The 16,422-nt window shown below is 57.2% G+C and overlaps 1 protein-coding gene across 1 annotated transcript in view; it reads right to left on the minus strand.

The window, feature by feature from the left end:
• Positions 1–4,128: 4,128 nt before the first annotated feature.
• The window catches only part of GALNT2 (polypeptide N-acetylgalactosaminyltransferase 2), a 172,690-nt gene continuing 160,396 nt past the window's right edge, over positions 4,129–16,422 (minus strand). Inside the window, exons 12-16 of the mRNA XM_065893867.1 lie at positions 15,230–15,322; positions 14,788–14,871; positions 12,771–12,897; positions 8,526–8,645; positions 4,129–4,284 (exon numbers count right to left, since the gene is read on the minus strand). Coding sequence (XP_065749939.1) covers positions 4,129–4,284; positions 8,526–8,645; positions 12,771–12,897; positions 14,788–14,871; positions 15,230–15,322 — 580 coding nt within the window. The remainder of the gene's footprint in view (positions 4,285–8,525; positions 8,646–12,770; positions 12,898–14,787; positions 14,872–15,229; positions 15,323–16,422) is intronic.

Here is a 16,422-nt window from a genome sequence, read left to right on the forward strand (position 1 = left end):
CTAGGAAGACAATTTTCTTTTTTCTTTCAGGTAAGTCCGTGGACAGAAGAGGGCATGCAAACATCTTATTTTTCTGGCTGAATATTTTTTAAAACGTGAAATATACTGCAGAATCAAAGAGCCGAGGTGGGTTAAGTATTTTACTCTAAATATATATTTTAAAATATTTCGGCCACGCTGGGTCTTAGTTGTGGCGCATGGGATCTTTAGTTGTGGCACGCGGGCTTCTTAGTTGCGGCATGCATGCCGGATCTAGTTCCCCGACCAAGGATCGAACTCAGGCCCCCTGCACTGGGAGTGCGGGGTCTTACCCACTGGACCACCAGGGCAGCCCCTTACTCTAAATATTTTTGCAAACCTGATACTCCCTGTTCTAGTCCAAGGCTCATATAGCTCCCCTCCCCCCAGAATCGGCCCAAAGTCTTTTCTCAGCATGCGGGACTCCACCTCTGGCCAGACTGACCCAATCCTGTCTCCAAATGCCCCAGCCTGAGCCTGCCAGACACTCTGCTCATCCTCTTCTTCTGGCATTGAACACGTTCCCCCTGCTCTTAGGTCTCCAGGGCATCAGGGCAACATAGAGAGTTTCTCAGAAAATTCCTGTTGTCAAAGCGGTAAACACACACACACACACACACACACACACACACACACACACACAGTTCCTAAAGGCCTCTGATGGGTCCTGCACAATTATGCTAAGAGCTCTTCCTGTTTCTCAGATGGCAGCGGAGCAAATTTTGGTTGTCTCAAATAATGGAGAAAGAGGATGCAGAAACAGGGCCTCCAGAAGGTTCAAAACACTCATCGGGGCCATCTTTTCAGCCTCCCCAGTTGCAACCCAAATTGCTAAAGAACTGGACAGTATTGTGCTTCCTTGACACACCTGTGGGGTTGTCCAAAGGAAGGTAGTTTTAAAGGCCCAGGAAGAGGGGCAAGGACTCAAGTTCGCCTGGAATGGAACTGGAGAGCCCCGGTAACTGGTAAATAGAATAAGCATTTAAAATACTCTAAAAGCTGTGATGATATTGGCCCTTCAGCCTCTCCCCTGCCCTGGTTCGGAGGGCAGGCTTTGGTTCTCAGCGCCTGGGGCTGGCCAGGGGAGTACTTAGGAGTGGCGTGACCTTGGGCAGGTTAGCCTGTGACGCTGAGCAGGCCAGCAGCTTTAAGCACCAGCTTCCCCAGCCAACTGTAAAATGCAGCCCGTAATGCTATCTCCCAGGTTACTGTGAGAAGGCAATGAGGATGTATTTAAGTGCCTGGAGTGGGGCCTGGCACATCATAAACACTCCACAGATGATAACGGTTATTATTCCAAATAAGAATAAACATCCGGGGCTTCCCCGGTGGCGCAGTGGTTGAGAGTCCGCCTGCCGATGCAGGGGACGTGGGTTCGTGCCCCGGTCCGGGAAGATCCCACGTGCCGCGGAGCGGCTGGGCCCGTGAGCCATGGCCGCTGAGCCTGCGCGTCCGGAGCCTGTGTTCCACAACGGGAGAGGCCACAACAGTGAGAGGCCCGCGTACCGCAAAAAAAAAAAAAAAGAATAACCATCAAAAGGTGCAGCAGTAAAAGGTGAACGCATTTTAAAAGTGTGATCAGACATGGTAATCGAGCAGCACCCCTCTCCCAAGAGAGACCATAATCACAGCCCCCAAACACCAGTCAAGTCCATCCTATAAAGACCAAGAGGGACTGCAGCCGCCCGCAGAGAGTATCTATAAAGTATCTCCTCTTTATTTAAGTTAAACAATTTTCAAGGATGGTTTCCATCTATAAAATGGACGAAGTACAAGCTCTGTACAGCAGTTCTTTTTAAAAATCAACTGGAAAAAAAAATTACCAAACTATATTTTGAATTTGCAAAACATATCACAGATACCATCATTTTAGCTTTTATGAAGACATAAGAAAGACCAGCACAGAGAAGACAACTAACTTCGCCACGCTTTGCTCCAAGGGCTTTTAGGAAAGGATCTTTACTTGTAAAAACAAGAGTGGGAGAGGGGGACAGTCCCGATGACTAGAAAGTAATGCAGCCACAGTAAGTCACTTTGGCACACTGTGTCATGTAAACATAGCTCACCCAAGGGAGCCCTCCCAGCCCACCTCAGCTCACAATGCCCACGCCTGCCAAGGCCGCCAACCATACCACCTCAGGGATGGTGGAGCTGCCGCCCAAGGGCCCCGGGGGGACGCATCTCAATGGTACAAAGGTTGGTAAGACTTCTGGGTGGGGTGGAGGTGTGTGGGCAAAGAATTTGTCAAGAACCTGATTAAAATTTGTGTTACTTTAAAGCCAGATTTGTTTTCCGTCCATGGGATTTTTTCCCTAACAGTAGAAGTCGCCTGACAACGGAACCCAGGATCCGGGTGGCTGCTTCCTGCCCCACCTGTGCTCTGCAGCCTTGCACAGGTACCCAGGACTCTCCCTAACAGCCTAGTGGTGGCCACGACCAGCCTCTGAGGATACAGTTGTGCCGCGTTAATCCTACTACGGCCTCCCGGTCCACCGAAGATACACCTGGTTGCTCGGCAGGGGGCAAAAAGACGCAGAACAAGGTCACCCAGCCATGCCTCCAGGCCCAAGCCCACCGTCATAAAGCAAACACGTGGGGGGCTTCTGCAGTGGAGGAAGAAAGACCAACGTCCCCTTTCCTAGAAGAAACAGGCAGGAGAGAGCGGCACTTGGCCAAGTGCCAACCTGGCAGAACTTTCCGGGGCCACTTCTCTGTGACCTCCCAGAGGGGCCTGAAGGAGTGCCCGTGTGACGCCTCTTGGACACTGGGCATCTGTGTGACGAAGTGCTGGGTGAGGGGGCTGCAGGAAGGCAGTGACCACGAGAGTGACCGGGGCGCCCCATGGGGTCTGCGGTTGGGCTACCCCTGCGTGTGTGCACCTCGGAGGCAAGGAGGGCTCTGCGGGGACACGCCTGGGTGTCAGGGCCGTGCCCAGGCCACTCTTCCTGCTTTACTTTTGGTTCACGACCGTCTTGTGGTTTATGCTGACCTGCACCTCCTAAGCCACAAAGCTCCCGTTTTGTGCCCCGAATCGTCAGCGTCATTGAGCGGGTGTTGTTTGGTTTTCACTTTTCCTAACTCTTGACCGAAAGCCCCTGAGGCAGGCAGGACTGGGCCCAGGTGACCTTCACAGTGGTGCCAGCACACCAGGGTCCTCACCATGAGCCCAATGCTGCCTGGGAGAGCTTCCCACCGTCACTGGGAGCCGGCAGATTCTTGTTTACTCATTTTATCCTCAGAGAAAAGAAATCTAATTTACAAAGACCCAAAGCAATAATCTGTCAAATTAAGTAACCCATTCAGGGTTTACAGACACCAAGGGCACGAAAAGTGGATTCCGACACAGAGCATGACACGACTCCCAGCTGAAGCCAAACCGAGATGCCGCCGGGGTCCGGGCCTCGGGGCAGGGCTAGCCTCCCGGGGTGGCGGCCACAGCAGCACCTACCCACCTATAAGGCTCCGGGGGCGAAGGAGGCCCTTCCTCCCTCGGGCGCTGAAGGGCTCAGCCCCTCCTCCTGATGCTGTGATCTGCTTTGTGGACAACTTACAGGATGAGGGTAACCTACAGAAACCATAGGAACTGACCGTACATTCTTTCTTCATACATGTGTGTGTGCAGTGTCCCACCACAGCAAAGTTCATATCCAAAGAGAGCAGGTACGCCACGTGGAAGGGGGTCTGCACCGGGAAGACAGCTGGGAGGGCGGGGCAGGGCGAACGCCGTGACGTGACCGTGACCGTGACCCGGATGGAAACCGGACGTGCTATCCGCGGATCCGAGTGGAGGTGGAGAGCTCCGCTCGCTGTGCTGCGGCCGCCGCCCCTTCCCTCCCAGTCCGGCCGCCCGCAGGCGTGGGGCTCCCGCATCCATCCGCGTGGTGCGGGGCGGGGAGAGGCGGCGGGGCCCGGGGTCGGGGTGGGCCAGCTCCCCCCTCCTCGCCGCCCCGGTGCCGCCCGCCCCGCGCCGAGGTCCTCCGACCTTCAGACCATGATGGAATACTGAGGTATATAGTTTCTCCGAAAGTTTAAGAAACAGAATCAATAACGTCGGGCTCGGTCGGGCTCGTCGTCGGGCCCGACGGCGCGGGAGGACGCGGGCGGCTCGCTCTACTGCTGCAGGTTGAGCGAGAACTTCCACTGCTGGGACAGCGCGGGGCCGCACACCTCCACGCTCAGGCCGCCGTTCTGCGCCCCGCGGCTGTCCAGACACAGGTTGCTGCCCACGTGCCGCAGCTTGGAATTGCCCTCGATCTGCTCCCATTTCTGCAAGAGACAGGAGAACACCTTACAGCAGGGGCGCCGCCAGGAGAGGGCACAGCGGGGCTGCTCTCAGGGTCTGCTGGCTGCACTCACCACAAGGTCTCTGACCAGGACGGACGGGCATCGCAGCAGCCCGGGTGAAACCACGCACCTCAGACTGGGACCTGAACCCACGCGGCTGGAATTCCAACCCGGCCAAAACCCACAGGCTTCCAGCTGAGATTACACTTCCCTTCTCAGGGTCTTGATGTCTCATCGCAGAAAGAATTCAGCGAGAGACAAAGTGATAGATAGGTAAGAAGTGGATTTATTTAGAGAGACACACACTCCACAGACAGCGTGGGCCACCTCAGAAGGCGAGAGTGGCACCAGGGTCTGGGGTTGTCTGTTTTTATAGGGGTGGTCATTTCACAGGCTAATGAGTGGTGAGAGTAGTCCAGCTGTTTGGGGAAGGGGCGGGGATTTCCAGGAACTGGGCCGCCGCCCTCTTTTTGACCCTTGTGGTCGCTCTTGGAACTGTCTTGGCGCCTGTGGGTGTGTCATTTAGCTTGCTGATGTGTTACTGTGAGCGTATACTGGGGCTCAAGGTCTAGTGGAAGTCGACTCGTCCGCCATCTTGGACCCATCTGGTTCTAATCAGTTTATGTGGTGTCCTCGGGCTATGTCATTCTTTCAAAGGTTGTGCCCTGCCCCTTTCCCTCCTGTTTCACGGGGACAAAACAGGGTCCGCTGAGGGCCCAGGAAGAAACCAGCACTCTCCGCTTAGTTTGCAGCCCCAAACCTCCTCTCCGGGCCCTGCTGGAGACCGCTTCCCTGCCCCATCCTTCCCCCTCTTCGGGCACCTCCTCGACCAAGCCCCATGCTTGGGCCCCTGCCCCTCCTCGGTCTTAAGGACTCGACACACGGGGGAATTTCCTGCAGAGACTTGGCATTCTTTCACAAGACGGCCTCATCTGCGGATATTTCCCCTCGAGGAAGCAGCCACAGGAACCAGGCCAGCTCCAGGAGGGACCAGGCTGCCTGCCCCTGGCTGTTGAAAGCAGCCCTGCTGAGGCCGGTGCCGGGCCCGGGCCCCTCAGCGTGCCCGCGTACACGCAGGGCCTCGTGCTGCGCCAGAGGGATGGGGTGAGGCCAATGGGAGGGAAAGGGATGCTTGTGTGGACAGAATGCCGTGCTGTGGAGACCACCTCTTCACTGTCTGTCTCTGCACCCTCTCCACCCTGGCGGCTGTGGAAGCCTGTCTCAGCTACCCTAAGTCCCCGAGCGCTACCTGCCGAGTTCTGCGTGTGCCACCCGTACAGTCCAGGGCGTAGCGCCTTTGTACGCCTGTGGGTACGCACCTGTGCCCCACTAAACCCAAACCGGCCAGGCAAAGAAGCGAACAGGCCCACAGCCCAGCCGTGGGAAACCTGAGGGCCTCTCATGTTGTTTATCCCCACGTAAAAATCTCAAATGTCTGTTCTTTACAAAAAAAAAAAAAAAAAAAAAAAGAACATGCTTTTTTTCTTACATAAGCTCTCCCTTCATTAATGCAGTCTGTGATTCTAGTTAATTTTTTACACTATGCACAGAAGCTCCCTTCCGTTGGTATTTTTGCAAATCCTTTGGACGTCGTGGAATTACATTTTCTTACTGTTGCTTTCCTTTCCCCCTTGACTCTGCAAATGCACACCTAACACAAACACACAGATGTGCCTGGAAAGCCAGTGTTCCAACTGGCAAGAGGAGTGCAGCTTTGAGACAGAACCAGCCGAGAAGCCTCCTCTCAAAGGGCAAGTGAATGAGGTGCAAAGGAGGCAAAGCAAGGCAGGGAGGGGCCCTGCAAGGACACCCCCGTGGGGACCCTGGGCCGCTTGTGAAGCCAGCCTGCCGGCCTGGAGTTTCTACCAACAGTGAAACGCAGCGCAATCCGATGGGCACAGGGAGAGGGGCTGCCCGTCACCTCCTCCTTCATTCCTGTTCCCTCTTTGCTGCCATTCCTCCCGCGCTGTCATACGCTGCCAACATCCACGTGTCACTGAGTGGCCAGGGCTTGCCTGACAAAGAATCTGGAATGGGTGAACTTGGACTCCGTTCCCTGGGGAGCGCTGCCTGTGTCACAGCGTCAGCCAGGTGGAAGGCCTCAACAACGCCCAAACCCCAGCTCCGTCCGTGGGAGGCGGCCTCGGCAGCCCGGAGCCCTGGGCCCAGACGGCTGTGGTGGGGTGGGCAGATTCCCAGATGCAGAGGCTCTACTGAAAGGGCCACATCTTCTCTACCAGGCAAGGAAGGGCTCGGGGTTGACAGTTTAAGAGATCCCCACTTATGTTCACCACACACCCAGAAGAGCTCACTGTTTGCAGGCCTTTCTCCCTCTTAATGACGTGAGCCTTTCAGGGTGAGAGCCAGACGGTGGCAGGAACACGTCAGCCCTTGACGTACAGCAAGCTCTCACTAAAGAAGACCCCTCCAGAGATGGAGCATCTGTCTGTTCTTAACAAAGGTTTGGAGCCCAGATAAAGCCATCACTTTATCCCTCCTTTACCCTGGACGCCGCTGCCTTTACAGCCGGGGCAGGGCACCTGGCCCAGCACCATGCTCACCCGACGCAGGTCCCAGGAGGTTGGGGCTGGGGACAGTGGCCTCCGTGTTTACCAGCCCCTCTCCTTCTCACTCGGGTGCCACAGCAGTCAACACAGATGGGCATTTAGGGACCTGCTGGGGTTCTGCAGAGCAGGGCGGGGGGCACCTGGAAGCAGGCGGTGGGGGGCGGGGACAGAGGAGAGATGGCCCTTTTCAAGTGTTTCCTGACAACTGGGCTCCAAGCAAGGGACCTTGGTGTGGGCCTCGGTGCTCCTGGGGGACCCTGGAGAGGACCCCAGGCTCTGGGCCTCAGCTTCCCTTCTGTGAAAGGAGTGGTGGGTGGGAAGCCCACGTGGGCTCCCGGCTCCAGCCAGCCCCAGGCCTCAGTTTCCCCAGACCCGTGAGTCTCGTGAGGAGGGACGGAAGAGGACAAGCCCGGCTCCCCGTGTGGGCACGCGGGAAAGTCCTTTGGGGGTTGCACTAGCCACTCCCCCTAGGCCCAAGAAAGGCTCTGCCCCCAAGGTACCCTCAGGGCGCAGGTCAGAGAAAACTGGCCACAGAGGTAAACATAGGTTCTGAAGCGTTTGGAAAAAAGTAACACGAGTGTGCGTGTAACGTCTCATCCAGTTGCACCTTAATCGTTTACAATTTGTAAACTTAAAAAGGAAAAATACTTAATGAAAAAACAAAAACACGCGGAATTTCTCTTTAATATGGCCAGTGGTGTGGGGAAGAGAATGAGAACATAATCGGAAATAAGCCACAGCAGGCCTCTGGCTTCAGAAATAAAGGCCGCTTTATATATATTTTTATAAAATATAGGTCTTCCTTTCGGGCTTGGGGGGTTCAACAGCAATGGAAGTGAACCGGGGTGAGACACCTCCTCTGGAGACATCATCGTGAACCTCAACACCTTTTCTAGGCTGGTTTGTAGGTCAGTGTTTCATTAACTTCTCGTGAGTGAAGTCAAACGTTTTCATTTTTAAAGCAAAGCTGAACTCTGGCTGGCTCGGGCCAGCACCGCTCCTGGTGGGGTGCACTGGCTGGGCTGTGCCAGCTACAGAGAAGCCAGGGGCCAGAGACACCGCTGGTCACCCCACCCCCTCCTGGACCAGGGGTCTGTGCCTCCACGCAGGGGTCGGTGGCGTGCTGACCCACGCACACTGGCCACCAGCATCCCCGTCCCTTGGGTGCTCTCGGGCATCACCAGACAGAGCCTTTCTGGGCGCAGCACCCACAGCTGGGCACGAGGGCCGCGTCTGAGGAAGGGCCCCGCCCGGCTCAGCTGGCCGCCAGGGTGAGGGGAGCCGCCTCTGGTGTTGGGACCACCCCCTGCCCCAGTGCCCAGCCTGGGAGGCCCTTACAGACCCGCGCAGGAGCTGAACACGCAGCCTCAAAGCACAGCCCTGCCTCTGCAGCCTGTTAGAGGACAGACCAAACATAAACAGATGGATGCAAGCGGGGAGGAATAATAACCAGGACGGTAACCTCCCGGCAGAAGGACCAGCCCGCGCCCTGCGCCCCTCAGGCATCCCAGCGCTCGCCAGGGGTTCCACGCGGGGACGCAGAACAGCGCGAGTTAAGAGGTGCCGCCTGTGAACACCCAGCGTCCCCGCTGTGATCCAGGCCCTGGGGGGACAGGGGAGCTGGGCCTGCTGGGCTGGTCCCCGGCCGGCACCTACCTGCCGGCTGTCGTTCTCCCGGCAGCCCTGCAGCTTTATGAGGGAGCCAGGCGCCCGGTCCACCACGGTCAGGCACAAGTCCATGTGCTTCACCGACTTCTCCTTTGTCAGGGCCCACTCCTGCAACACAAAGCCAAGGTCAGGGCTCGGCCCGCGGGGCTGCGGGGTGAAGGATGCAACAAGGAAGGGCCCCAGAGGGGACGGCACGCGGGGAACAGGCTTCAGAAGCCCTGACCAGCTCAGGGCCAACAAAGGAGTTTGTGCCTGAGAGCAAGTCTCCAGCCGGGGGTGTTGGGGAGCTTCATAACTAACTGAGCAATCGGCCAACAGTAGTAAGAACTTAAGCCCAAACACAGGAGAGAGCTCCACACCCCATCTCCCATCATGAACCGCGGGCTGTGAACACTGCAGCTCCAGCTTGGCTACCCACAAGGCGGACAGTTCAGGGTCAACATTTCCTTGGAATGACTGCCCCGACACGGGTGTGGTTTGGAAACAGCACTTATGACTGTGGCTTGTCACGTGTGAAGTTCTAAACCACGTGCCTCATCACTGAGCACTAAACTGGCCTACCGATGCTCGGGAAGCTCCGTGAGGTCCCCAGGAATGGACCCAGGTATTGTACCCTGGGTGCCTATGATGTGCCTGGCACTGTTTTAAGCCCTTTCAACAGCAGCCCTATGAGAAGCTATTATCATCTCCATTTTACAGATGAGAAAACTGAGCCAGAGAGGGCTGAAATAACTTGCCTATGATCTTAAAAAATAGACACACGTCCCTTAAGAGCTGAGAGCGGAACTACGTATTCTGAACACTAAACAAAAGCGTCTGAAAGGGCAGGAGGCCGGGGAGGGGACACGATGGGTGAGTGGGGTCACAGGGTGAAAGGCGGGAGAGGAGGTAGGGAGCCTGCTCTTGGCAGGGCTATGGCGGAGACAGGAGGGTGAGGCTTCTGACCGGCACTCGAGGACTTGACCCTTGCAAAGGGATAAAACCCACGTGAGCCCTCAGGATCTAGAAGCAGCGAGGCCTCTTCCAACTCAGAATCCCACAGGGGGTGCCCTCCCCATGCCCCGCTTGTGCTGGACATCCAGGAAAGCTGCTGCAAGTCATCTGTCCGTCCGTCTGTCCGTTCATCCACCCAGTGACTGTCCGCTGAGCGCCTGCAATGACTCAGACTCCTGGCAGCGATCACACAGGCCAGGCCCTGCCCGCTGGAGGCTTCCTCCCCCGTGGGAGAGCGGGTATCACACCAGTGCTTGTGTCATGTAACTTTAGGCACGATCAAGTGCTAGGGAGACGTTGTTTTTCTTGTTTCTGTCCTCAGGGGACAGAGCTAAGGGCAGGAATACAGAACGTTCTGAGAAGCCTCACTGCTCAGTACCTGAATCGCCTTGGAGCAGATGCTCTGCTACCAAGAAAGCATTAACTGCAGGTTCTTTGAGTCATCAATTTTATACACATCAGTGCATACATGTCAAAAAAACAACTCATACTAAAACTTTCTTTCGGTTATTTGTATGGAAATATGTTCATATAAATGTTTCAGACATTACATGAAATTTCTAAAAATCTTATATGTTCTGTTCTGGCATAATGTTAGAAGTCATAATTCTAGTTATTACTTTAAAATGTATACCTCAGAAATAACTAAATTTCCTTGTCAATTGCATTATTATGAACTTTCATCAAATCTTAAAAGAAGAAAGCATTAACACCTGGAGGCCACACGCGCACCCCTCCCCCAGCCAGCGGTGAGACACAGGTCCAGCTGGGAGCGGTGGGCTCGGGCCACTGTCCAGGAGAGGAAGGGCAAGCCCCTTGGCCTGTGGGCAGGCTTCCTTGTCCCCTAACAGGGAGTCAGACTGGGCAGTCCCCTCAGCTTCAACTTTCTCACCTTTTTCTTTTTTTTCACGGGGCCAGCCGCTCCGCGGCATGTGGGATCCTCCAGGACCGGGGCACGAACCCGTGTCCCCTGCATCGGCAGGTGGACTCTCAACCACCGCGCCACCAGGGAAGCCCTCTCACCTTTTAATTAGGGTTTCTCCAAGCGTACTCTGTGAGGAATTCTATGAAAAGCTGGTTCTAGGTCAAGTAAATTAGGGAAACACTGCATTTGGACCCCGCATCTCTCTTGCAGATTCACTAGTAGCCTACCAAAGGCTCTGAAAGGTCCTGCCCGGTCTATTTTCCACCGTTGCCCAAACTCGGACGCCCTGTGCACACCTGTGCACACCTGTGTCCACCTGTCCCTTGGGGCTCTTGGCTCTGAGTCTGCAGTGCCTTGTCAGAAGGGCCACATGCCGGGCCCTGAGGGTTGGTTCCAATCTTCCACAATGTTGTCCTTCCACAGGGGGGTGGGGTGGAATGGGGTGCTTTCAAAGCACCACCAGGTACCACAGAGGTCCCAGGAAGGAGCAGACCATCTGTGTGATCCAGTGACAAAAAGACCCCGTCCCCACTTGGGTAAGAGGAGTGACGGGTGGGATGACTCTGTACGGAGGGGGGTTTTCGGTTGTTCTTGGAAGCAGGTGTTGGAAGGTATTGGGGGGGGTGCTGATGCCCAGTGAAAGCTCACGTCTGAATGTTGCTACAACCTCGCTATGGCGTGCTTCACTATTTTAAAGCAGGCTTTACACTGAATTCCAGAGAAACGAGCTCAGCTCTGCGAACAGCAGAGAGAGCTGCACTTTCTTCTTCTGGCGCATTTCAGTGATCGGAATTTGCAAACTAAAGGGCACGAATATTTAAGAAGCGCTCTTTTGAGCTGCCACTCTTAAAGTTCCCCGTTTCCTGTGTGTCTGCTGAGGCCCAGCCAGAAACCACATGACACACCTTTTTCTTCCGGAGCATGGGCCCGATTTACCGTAAGAAAATGCCGTTTACCCCTCGCTTCTCATCCCCGGGACCCACTTGCCCTCAGTTAGACGGGACTCGCTCTGGAAGGTTCACGAGGGTACCACCTGGCGCAGCCGCTGCGGCCCTGGCTTCCTACCTTCACAGGATGCTTCCCCGGGGCCCCAGACGCGCGTGGCTGAGCGAGTTACAGTTAAACAAAGTGAGCACTGTACATCCCGTCACACTCGCCACCCACAGGTGGCTGCTGTGCTGGGTGGTGCAGATCTAGAACATTCTTGTCAGCACACAAAGGACTGCTGGGCGGCCTGATCTCGGAAGTGGCTCGCTGGCCCAGACTGGTCCTCGGGGGACGGCGGGGCTGGAAGCGGCGCACCGCCTCGCTGTGACCTGCCCCTGCATCCTTCCTGCTGGGAAGCCCTCCTGCCCAGCGCTCACGTGGGGTCACCCACCCTGGGGGCTTTCAAATACCCTGATGCTCTCTGACCCCAGACTCATGAAATTAGGCTATCCGGGTGGGGGACCTGGGACCCGTGTTTCCCAGAAGCTCTTCGGCTCTTCCGCCGAGAGCCAGGGAGGTCATCTGCCTGGGACAGCGGTCAGAGCCGGCTGGGGGCTGCCCCCTCCCTGTGCTTTGCTTGTCTAATCCACCGGGCCTGGGCCACGCCGGGCAGCTGCGAAGACAGCACCACCAAGAGACAGGAGGCCAAGAGTCCGGGGCTGCCGTCTGCTAGGATGTTCCTCGGGAGGATGGGGTCAGCCAACTTCACACAAAGGCAGGCGCCCTTTTGAAACGGTTCTATTTAAAGGAGGCTCTGGGATACACTGAGTTAAACAGCCTTTGTTTAAAATGGCCACGCCCCCGCCCCGAGTAGATGAGCGTTCCCAGCATCACCCGGCCATTTTCAGGCACGAGGCCCTCATTTTACCAAATACCTGTTACTGTCTCACGGGAAAAGCACCTTCTAGAGCCCTGTTCCTCTGGGACACACAGGCCACGGCTGGGCCTGTCAAGCCCTCACTTACCTCCCTCCTTTTCCACGAGGACCGAGGGGGTGGGCGTTTCAGATCTAAGCTTCTATCATCTAATAGCAGCCCTGGCGGCCATGGTTAAGCGTCTGTGAGCAGGGACACGGGCAGGTGCAGACGCGGACAGGGGCCCTGGGAGGAGCACACGGCCAGGCAGGACAGAGGGGGCAGGAAGACGATGGGGAGGGGGGCCACATGGCCCTGCAGCCGCAGACAAGCCTGCCCGAGGCGGAAGGCAGTTCCAGGACGATGTCCCCTCTGGCCCCGAGGCCGGCTGTGAGGGGGCAGCCATCGCAGGAGGAGGGTGGCAGTGGGCCATATGGCCTCGGGCCCCCTTCCCTGGTGCCCCCGTGCACATACCTGGTTCCCCCCAGCGTTGTGACACTCATAAACTCCGACAACGCCGTCAGCAAAGTGTCCCAAAGTGTCCAGGCAGTTGGTCCCCTGCTGCAAGGCCCCAAAAGCTATATCCTGGTGGTCGGGAACCCTGGAGCCAAGGAGAGAGTCACTCGCTGGGCTCGAGGGCCGCAGGCTCCGTGCCTGCCCCCCACCCCGCCCCGTGCTCAGAGCCCTTGCCTCACGACGGGGCCGGGCGGCAAGAAGGCTGCCACCAGGCCACGTGCGCCCAGCGCAGGCCTGGCCGTGCCCCGAGACAGCACGGCTCTGAGCCTCTCGACTCCTAACTCTAAGTGCAGGTTTTAAGTCTAAGCATTCTTTCTATCTCGTACCAGGGACAGTTTTCGGGAAAGAAAAAGCCCCTTGTCTCATCAGGGTTAGCTGTTGACAGGCATTTAGGAAAGCAGTTAATGTGGTCAGATCCTGCTGCCTGGAACTTTCCAGTAGACTCAGGATTGGCCTTTACCTAATAGAGGGGAGGCCACAGGTGGGTCTGTCGGGTGGCCTCGTATAAACAGGGCAAGGCAGCACAATGGGGGGATGGGGCAGGCTTCGAGCCCGGGCCCCGCCCTGGCCGCGGACCAGCCGTGCGCCGGTCAGGCGCATCCTCTCCAGCCCCGTGCCCCCTTCGCACGGTCCTTCCCCGCAGGGCCGCCGCGAGAGCCGTGGGGCACCGCACCCCGGCACTCAGCGCAGGGCCGGGCCCGCAGGAAGCAGGCAGTGGACGGCAGCAGGTGTCGCTGACACACGCGAACATCAGGCTGGCGCCCCCCTCGCCTGGCACGGACAGGGCAGCAGGTCCACCCACCGCCGTGGCGTGAACGCTTGAGATGTGGTCTCAGGTGGTGCAGGGCCCAAAGTCGCCCCAAATCACAGGGGACCTCAGGGCGAAACTGTGCTTTAATGTCACCGCATGGGGCGTCTCGTCACCAAGTCACAGGCCACCGTGACAGCAAAAGCGAAGTGGGCGCCGTTAGGGGCTAGAGCCCACTGCTGTGAAGGCCCTGGCCGACCAGGGGAGAGGCAACGGCCAGGGGCACCCCACGGGTGATGTCCTTCCCCTCGGGGCATGGGGCGCACGGCTTCCCTTTAAAAGCACAGGGAGCCAAAGAGCGACGGGAGTGGACAGCAGGGGACAGGCCGCGGGACCCGACTCTCAAATCTCTGCGACAAGGGCTCTCAAGGGCCCGTCAGCACACAAGAGGATGGTGGTGACTCCTGCAGTCACAGACCCCATGCTCGAGACACGTGACCTGCTATAAGGTGCGCTGGAATATTCGGAAAAAGGAATGTGCCACTTGGAGGCAAAACCCGTCCGGCAAGCCCTTTAAGAGGAAGTTCAGGTGCGGCCTGAAGCCCGCAGACCGGAAGGTCTTCCGAGCGCTCCCTCGGGCCTCGAGCGGGCAGTCCTTTAAAAGGACAGGCCAGGTGTAGAGGGCAGCTCAGGAGTATTTCTGTGTCATCAGGCCTCGTGGAGGGGAGCAGGGGGCCAGCGTCGTCACTCCCGTGACACGTGAGGTCAAAACCAGCCTGGAGGAGGGGGCACCCCGGGCAGGCCATCCTCCGGGCCTCTGCCGGGCATCGTCACCCGCTGGCCCACAGGCGGGGAGGGGATGGAGCTGGTTTAGCCTGGGGTCTCCAGGGCAAGAGGAGCCGGGAGGGTGAGGTCCGGGCCGGGAGGACCTGAGGGCTGGAGGCACAGGGCACCCCTCGGGAGGCTGGGGGCTGCCTCTCTGGCCACTCACGGCACCCCGTCATCTCGCCAGGGGGATGAGCTACATGAACTGACACCTGCGAGGGTTTCCAGGTCTGTGAGGAACGGGGCGGGGGGCCTGGAGAGCAGCTGTTCAGGGAGCCTGTCCTCGGGGGGCCTGGGGACAGCGCTGGGGCCCCGCTCCCAGCCTCTCGCCCCGAGCATGGTCTGCACTCCACCACCTCCAGGCCCCGCGCCCACTGGCAGAGCCCGGCCCCGGGGCCTCACCTTAGCTCTGGGTAGACATTTTCCAGGTACCATTTGAAAGGCTTGCAGCCAAGTTTCTTCCTGAGCTCCAATCGGCTCTGAATACTGCAGAAGGGGACAAGATTTCTTTATAAATGCAAAGAACAGACGGGCTCTACGTCAAAGCCGGAGATCTGCCGATGAGACAAGAGCTGGGGCAGGCGGTGGAGACCGGACCGTCCACACTTCTGTCCCCAGGACCCCGCTGTCTCCCAAGCACCTCCCGAGAGGGCCCTCGCCGGCCTTGGGTAGGGTTCCCCTTTAACACCTGGTGGCTCTTCTCAACTCTGGCCACAGAACGCTGCTTGGGGTGTGGGCTGACCACCCTGCTGACACACACACACACACACACACACACACACACACACACGCACACGCACGGATCCCAGGCAAAGCAGCAAGAGAGGGCACGAGTCACACGTACTTTCCATACGGGACGTTTCTGGCAGAAGGCACTGCTGCGTAATAGAAGTTTTTGTATTCGTCCATCCAGACCTCTGCTGCCCGGCGGGTGTTACTAGAAACAAAACACATCTCCTTGAGTTGCGCGTTGCCATCTTCCTGTCGGCGGCGTCCTGTCGGCACCGAGGAAGTGCCGCTGAGGAGGGTGCTTTGGCGGGGAGCGGGGCCTGGTGGCCCGGCGGCGGTGCTTGCGCGGAGCAGAGGGCAGGCTGCTCCCCAGCCCCCGGGCTGTGTCGGGGTAGCTGGCGTTCCGCAGGCGCTCACTGAACAACAGAACCCGCACCCTCGTCTTTCACAGAACACAGATTGTCACAGAGCACAAGTCCAAGTCAGAATTACAGCACAGGCAGGTATGTTACAGCAGGGACTGCCGCTGTACCAGCGGGAAGGACACAAGTGAATCACTGCAATAACTCTTACCGTGCATCCCGCAGAAGGCTGGTGCCAGGGCGCACGGCCAAGAAATCCTTGGCCTCTGCGCTGCAGCCTTTCTCAGGCGGCTGCGATAGAGAGCTACCACTAGACAGCTCCGGGGAGAAGCTAAGAGCACACCACAGTTACTCTAAAAATTACTTTTGGCAGAGCTGAGCTGAGGGAGTGTCCTGTTTGGACCAGGAATAGTGGGGGACAGTACTGTGTGCCCCACATCTGGGGTTCTTACTGCCCTGCGCTGGAAGGGGCAAGATGGAACAGGCGCCTCTAGAAGGCCAGAGGCATCCGTGCTTACATCTCACAACTGTGGAGAGTACCATGACCCACGATCAACAAGGCCACCGGGACAAGCTGCCTTCGAGTGTGTGACATGTACTAAAGGCTGCCACACACACACGGCATCAGTGTCTTCTCCTGCCGCAGTTCTCTTTAGAGCATCTGTGAAGCAGCGTTACGACAGTGAGTCTCTGTGCTCCGTACCCCTGGACTCTGGTCCAAAGTAGATTCTCACCTTAGGTTTAGATAGAGCCAATGCTCTTTCAGAACCCATATAGAAGACGCTCTGTTCTTCCAAGATAAACACATTAGGAAGGCAACGTTCACCTTTTACAAGAATACCTTCCCTCTGTTAGAAAGGTCTCTTTTAAATGGTGAACCTTTCAAAATCATCTGAGTTACAATTACTAAAACAATTTGTTTGGGGCGCATATCCTTCGTATAAAG

The sequence above is a fragment of the Phocoena phocoena genome, chromosome 16 (genome assembly GCF_963924675.1).
Source record: "Phocoena phocoena chromosome 16, mPhoPho1.1, whole genome shotgun sequence".
Taxonomy (NCBI): domain Eukaryota; kingdom Metazoa; phylum Chordata; class Mammalia; order Artiodactyla; family Phocoenidae; genus Phocoena; species Phocoena phocoena.